We start from the raw sequence: 6,778 nt of genomic DNA, 5'->3' as shown, positions 1-6,778 counted from the left end.
GTACCTCTACGTCGTTTATTTTACACCTGACTTTAAGGACGGGTGAGCTTAATGTCAGGTTTCAAATAACGTTTACAAAGCAAAAACTTGGAAACAACTTTTTAACAGAAACCAAACTTGAACTAGTACTGGGTATAATTCTGATAACCTCCTTACCGATGTTAGTTGTCACCGTATTCCTGTCGTACGAAGTTGCTGCTCCAAAGTTTTAATGTGCGTCTTTTCAGAACCTGTTAGCTGCTAGCATAGCTAACGGTTATCATAAACAAAGTTAGCATAAACACACGGCTAAAAAGTTGACAGTCATATTTAGCGAGGTTTAACAAATTAAAGCAGCTATTAAACGTCCGTGTGAAGGGTTTTCTAGTATGTTCTAGCATATGTTTTAATACGTACAGCTTTTCATTAATTGTTTAATTATAAAACGTTGTTATATGGGACGTTGAGGTGCGCATGCGCCACTAGCTAAATAGTGTTCAATAACTTGGGAAAACACACGGTTCACTTGAGTAGATAGATAATAAATACATTTAATAATTTATATCCAAGTGTTTCTGATAGCCACAACATCCGTTTATTGTGCCATGCCTAAAAGATGCCTCCACCTCCCTAAAAGACATAGCTACATGGCAGAGACACCCACTCACCCTTGATATCAGTGCAGGAGGAGGCTGGAGGGCAGCTGTTCGGAACTGCCCGGCTCAGTTTCAAATATGGGCAAGGTAAAAATGGCAACCTTTGACGTGACAGGAGCGGCTGCTAAAAACAGAACTGACACCACAAAGATAGGAGCCTACACCCTCGAGGACAAGAGCAGCAGGCCTACTAATCAGTCTGAAACTAGGCCTGCTGAGGATTACTTTCAGGGAAAAAAGGACCACAAATATCCATTTTTACAAGTCTTATTTAAGTTTCGGCAGTGTGTAAACTCGTTCACCAGAAGCAGAGGCCATGGAGAACTTGGAGAAGCAGCTGATTTGTCCTATATGTCTGGAGATGTTTACAAAGCCTGTGGTCATCCTACCCTGCCAGCACAACCTCTGTAGAAAATGTGCCAATGATATTTTCCAGGTAGGCGACTAAACAATGTCACAGTTTTAATATTAAGAGAAATGAATTTGTTGATTTCAGGGACACTTATATATTAGCATCTCCAGTCTATGTCACTTGTGCCATTTGTTATTTTTATAAACTGACCTACATGCTGCATGTACCCAACACCCTAGTCACACTAGTCACACTTATGTAGTTGTGTATTCTCATTTGAAAGTGTGAGTATTAGCCAGCAAATCAACACTAGGTTTGTCACATCATAAATTAACATAAATTAACATTTGTAGTCAGTTTTACAGACATTATTAATATCATAAATTAATTAATGTATACAGATTTAATTTGGTTGTTTTTAAGTGTTAGTCCAAGCATTATACACTTTTGCTGATGGGGTTCCACTTTTGTATTACGGACTGCTAATCCACTGGATTAACATTTCATAACAGTTGAGAGAAACAATTTTATTACCTGCTCCAACAGACGTCACTCTCTCTGGTCCTGCCATCATGCTAAATTTAGGGTTTGAACTGTAATGTTTACAGGCCTCAAACCCATACCTTCCAACAAGAAGTGGCTCATTAACGTCTGGTGGCCGTTTCCGATGCCCGTCCTGCAGGCACGAGGTGGTGCTGGATCGACATGGCGTTTACGGCCTGCAGAGAAACCTGCTGGTGGAGAACATTATTGACATGTTCAAACAGGAGTCCAGCAGGTGAGACCGATCAGGCGTACAATTAAGCTTGGTTTGTACCAGAGCCTACACCGTGGCCTAAGCAAGTGGTCAATCCCATCCTAACCTTTTATACTGGTGGTGTTTTGTCATCATTATGTAATTATTCTGGTCAGCTGTGTTGAGCTTCTCTGTATAATTCAAACAATAGTGATGAAAGAGAGTGCTCCATGTTGGAGTTGTGGCGAATAAATGTTAAACAACAAATGTTTTACTTTTAAGTCACTGCGATGCAGAAAAGAGAGGAGACAACTTAGTAGTTGGAGGCAGCAGGAGGGAGAATCTTCCTTGCTTGTCTGGCCACTGAGAGAGGAAGAAGCAAACAGTTGTTGCAATGTGCATCAGTTCAGCTCCTAGATACTTTTATGAGCAGGCGTACAGCGTAGATCCGACACATAGGCATAAATCTAGCTGCAGTGTCTCTTGGTACAACACCAAATCAAAGGAAACTTCCACTGCTTTTACTTTGCACGTTCACATCCAGACACAGGCACTGATGGTTGGTCAAAAAGATGAGCCGTGAAATAGCAGAAAGTGTACCAGTTACTGCTGTGGTCTAAGTGTCAATGGCTGCTGAGTCAGAGAGCTGGAGTGGATGACAGGAGGTTTCTAGTAGTAGTCATCTACACAGATGACTAGATCGCCAAAAGGCTTGTATGACATAAGGTCCACAACACTTCAGCTCATGCACTCCTAGGATCAAGGTTTTTATAAGTATTGTTTTAAATGATCAGTTTGAATATGCCATGTAGGAGGAATTGACGTAAATATGCAAGTATGAACCATTCATAAAAGTAAACAAAATCCAACATAATGTTTTTCACTCTCGCCTGTATACAATTCAGCATAATGGCGGTGTATTGATTAGAGTTCTGTGTATGGCAAGGCAGCCCTTATTGATCATCGATAAATGTATGACGGTGACATTATCAAACTGACGTTACCAGTCACATCAGTATGCACCGAACTGTTCGGCGTGACAGGAAGGCACTACTGTTTGTCATTACACCTCAACAGCAGCAAGCCAGCGCCGGAGAAGAAGGAAGAGACGCCCATGTGTGACGTTCACGAGGGAGAAAAGATCAACATCTTCTGCATAACCCACAGTGTGCCCTCGTGTTCCATGTGTAAGGTTTTTGGAGTCCACAAAGACTGTGAGGTGGCGCCTATCAGCAGCATCTACCAGACAAAGAAGGTGAGGCCTGAGATGCTCCTGGAGGCTATCAGCGTCTAGATAAAGAAGTGAACATGTACGCTTTGTCGAGAAGTTTGCTCTCAGTGTATATCAGATTTAAGTCAACGGTCAATCTTCCATGTCCTTGCCCCCTAGACAGAGCTGAGTGACGGGATTGCCATGATGGTCGGCAACAACGACAGGATTCAAGGCATCATTAGTCAGCTGGAGGAAGCCTGTCGTGCAATAGAGGTCAGTGTCCAACTGCTGCAGTGCCTCACTGCTCACTCACGCAGCAAGCCCCACTCTGTGCTCACACTAATGCACCTGTACAGACGCACAAACTGATGCGATGTGTCCTTGTCACCGCCCCTCACTGCTTTTATCCATCTGTCAGATTTAGACGGAGTTCGAGACAGAGAGGAGAATGTGGTCTCTTTGTCACATTTCCTTTTGCGTTGCTGCCACACACGCACTAAGCAGAGCACCCCATTATTCTTCTGGCTCACAAACATTTACAATTTAAAAAAAAAAAAAAAAAGAGTGATGTAATTGATGGGGTGAGATCAGACAGCTTTCCTACGGTTCATGTGCCACTGTTGGACCCGAACCGAAGCTGGAGCTTCCCCCTCAGAAGTGTCACTCAGGACAAACATGAAGAATGAACTTTACTGTCCTCAACATATGGCACCACTGCTTAAAGATATTTTATAACATACCCACATACCTTTGAATTTCATTTATACACATTTGTCACCCACTGCAGTACAATTAAAGTTTTATTATGTCTTTGATTCTTGCATGCATAGGAGAATGGCCGGCGACAGAAGACTCTGGTGTGTGAGAAGTTCGACAAGCTGTACTCTATCCTGGAGGAGAAGAAGAGGGAGATGAGTCAGAAGGTGACGGCCGAACAGGAAGAGAAGGTGGACTACATCCGAGGCCTAACCAGGAAGTACGGAGACCATCTGGATGAGAGCTGTAAGATTGTTGAGATGGGGATCCAGACTATGGAAGAGCCAGAAATGGCTTTATTTCTACAGGTCAGAGTTAATCCCAAAAGGGGGTTAAAAATATTGAGATAAACCCAACGTGAATACATAGTTATCATTATGGAACTGGTCTGTCTCTTTCAGAACACAAAGCCTCTCCTCCAAAAGTGAGTACATGCTTTTTGTGCTTTCTTCTTTTGGTGTTTGCAAGTTCTTTTTTTATATTCTTGTGAATGATTTTTCTAAATTTACCTCTGCATCTACACATGAAACCACGACCCTGATGCAGCAAGGTCACACCTTCTGTGTTGGTAGCTGTGGAAATAAGTAATTCTGTGAAATCACTATCTTTTGCTGTGGCATCCAAAAATAACGTGTGAAACGTGCTAAACGTCACAGACTGAGTGTATTTAAGTAAGTGAAGTGTTGTCTCTGTGAGGCCAGATTTCTATTTCTCTTGTAATTATCCTGCTTGTACATTATTCGCTTAGGATTTCAGAAGCGTCCAGCACGGCACACCTGGATAAAGTCGAGCATGGCTATGAGAGCATGGATCATTACAACGTGGTCTTCAAGAAGGAGAGCAAGGCCCTGCGCAGCCTTGACTTCATCCAAGGTAAGGGGCACAGATTGGTCACGCCGGAAATGTGCTAGTCTTGTAGTTTTACTTTCTCGCCTTCTCGTGCAGATGAGGAAGACGAGGACGAGGAGGATGAGGACGCAGAGGCAGATGCCGAGGAAGGAGGCGGTGCCCAGACTGTTGTTGAGGGTGGCGCAGGTTCATCCTCCACCTCCCTCCAACCTCCTGCCCCCCAGCAGATAAGCTCCTCCCCTAGCGCAGCCAGGAGCGCCTCCTCGACCTAGCTGTCAGCCCCCGGGGGCCAGACAAACACCTAAGCCTGGAGCACAATAATTGTTGGTCCTAGATGTTGTCTTCAGGTCAGTTGTGATACATTTTCTCCCAAATTGGGGGAGACAAATTTAGATCTGTGCCAGAGGGGAAGCCTGAGTTGTGGAGGTAGATCGAAAAGGAAGAGACAGAAGTTTCAGTTCACTTCTCTCTCTCTCTCTCTCTCTCTCTCTCTCTCTCTCTCTATTATTGTGATACGGAAACGTTGCTGCATCCTGACTGATCTTAGTTTCCTTTTCTCTGATTGAATACGTGTTTTGGTTCTTCCTTTTTTTTTTCTTTTAATTTTGGACGTACTTAACGACAGACAGGCCGTGACTACCCGCCGGTTGTTTCCAGCATTCAGACGTATTCGTGCGTTTTTTTGTTTTTTTTTATGTAGCTGACCTTTCGCGACTCGCCGCTTAAACTGCATCATTAGAGAGTGTGACACGAGGGCCTCAGGTTTTCCTCCCTGTCGTATACTTTTTTATGACGACATAACTTTATGAGTACGCTTGCAGAATTTGGAAAAAGACCACTGTGACATTTCGGTATTTCCTACATTTAACTGCTTCTATTATCTGCCTCTGTTGTTCAAAACAGGCATCATTTTCTCGTTGCATTCAAAACCTCTTTTGCCATTTTACAATATATAGTATATATTATGTGACATTAAAATTGATTTGAACACTACACTATACTATTTCTCAAGTCTTGATATCAGACTAACACAAATACATGTTTGTTTGTCTCTGTAAAACAAATTTTCTCTTTCCCTTTAATTCTCCTGTCAAAGTCTACCCAGTATAAGTTCCCTTATAGCTGATTCATCCGTTGTTTCATTATCTTCCCTGCATACGTCTCACCTTGCTGTAACTCCGCCATTGAAGCCGTCCACCACTGAGTCCCATCTAATTATTGTACACCATGTCTCAGTGAGTTGGATCCTTTACAAATGGGCTCAATGCAGCTCTAAGCCCCAAGTTGCTACGTGCGCCAGAACAGAATAGGATGACTCACCCCCACAGCTTTTGTTTAGTTTACACTGACACCGTGGGTCAAGGATCAGCATTCACATACACATAAACACACACACACACAGCATCTTTCACACTCATTAGATACCAGCGATGCATCTCTGAGCTATGTGTGTGTTTGCCTCCCGCCCGTATAATGAGAATTGCCTCTTGAGGATTAAGGGTCTGGAAGAAAGGATGAATGTTCACCTGAATGACTGCAAGCGCTCGTGCAGCACGTTTTTTTGTTTTTTTGGCAATTTGCTATTGTTGCAGCCTTTTTGTGTGCGTTTGTGCGTTAGAGAGGAGGCATGGTGTTCACCCACGACTTTGCTCCAGAGCAGCGTCATGGTTACGCCCTGTACAACTTTTGTATTCAGTTGGAAAGACCTTTCTCTATCAATCAATATATGTGTGGGCAAGTCTTAAAATGCCGTGGCCGTTTGTGCTGGCTCAGAACAACCGTTTACCTTCTTTCTTTTTAATCTAAGATTACATATTCAAGAAATACTAGTGTATTTTAATCAGATTAGGGTTTAAAGTATTATTTTTAAATGGGGGTTACTATATGTAAGGATATCCACAGAGAAGTGTAAGCATTGCTTTTAATTTTTTATTAAAAAATATAGATATAAGACGTTCTGTTGCACAACAGAAAATGACTGGTTGCACATAAGTTTATTAACAAACATAAATACCATAAATACAGTGAATCATAATCTAAAACAAAATGCCAGTTTTTGCCAATGCAATTCATGTCTCAACCAAAAAGTGTTTCATCTCAAATATGAAGAACGGCGCAACTCTACAGATCTGACACCAACATTAAAATGGCAAGGTACAATCGGCTCATTATAAGTCGAGCCCGCGTATGCTCCATAGTTTGAGGTTAAAGCTATAAACAATAGAGTGATAAAGCAG

The 6,778-nt window shown here is 42.4% G+C and overlaps 1 protein-coding gene across 1 annotated transcript; it reads left to right on the top strand.

The window, feature by feature from the left end:
* Positions 1–652: 652 nt before the first annotated feature.
* Positions 653–4,813, top strand: LOC311503830 (tripartite motif-containing protein 55-like; the record flags this gene model as incomplete). The annotated part of the gene is made up of 8 exons (XM_084566721.1): positions 653–1,071; positions 1,596–1,765; positions 2,801–2,978; positions 3,114–3,209; positions 3,767–4,000; positions 4,094–4,116; positions 4,441–4,565; positions 4,638–4,813. The coding sequence occupies exons 1-8, from the start codon at positions 952–954 to the stop codon at positions 4,811–4,813; spliced, it is 1,122 nt and encodes a 373-aa protein (XP_084422847.1). The 5' UTR covers positions 653–951.
* Positions 4,814–6,778: the final 1,965 nt, after the last annotated feature.

Source organism: Chelon labrosus (assembly GCF_963514085.1).
Source record: "Chelon labrosus genome assembly, chromosome: 18".
In the NCBI taxonomy this organism is placed as follows: domain Eukaryota; kingdom Metazoa; phylum Chordata; class Actinopteri; order Mugiliformes; family Mugilidae; genus Chelon; species Chelon labrosus.
This window is presented reverse-complemented; position numbering and strand designations above follow the sequence as displayed.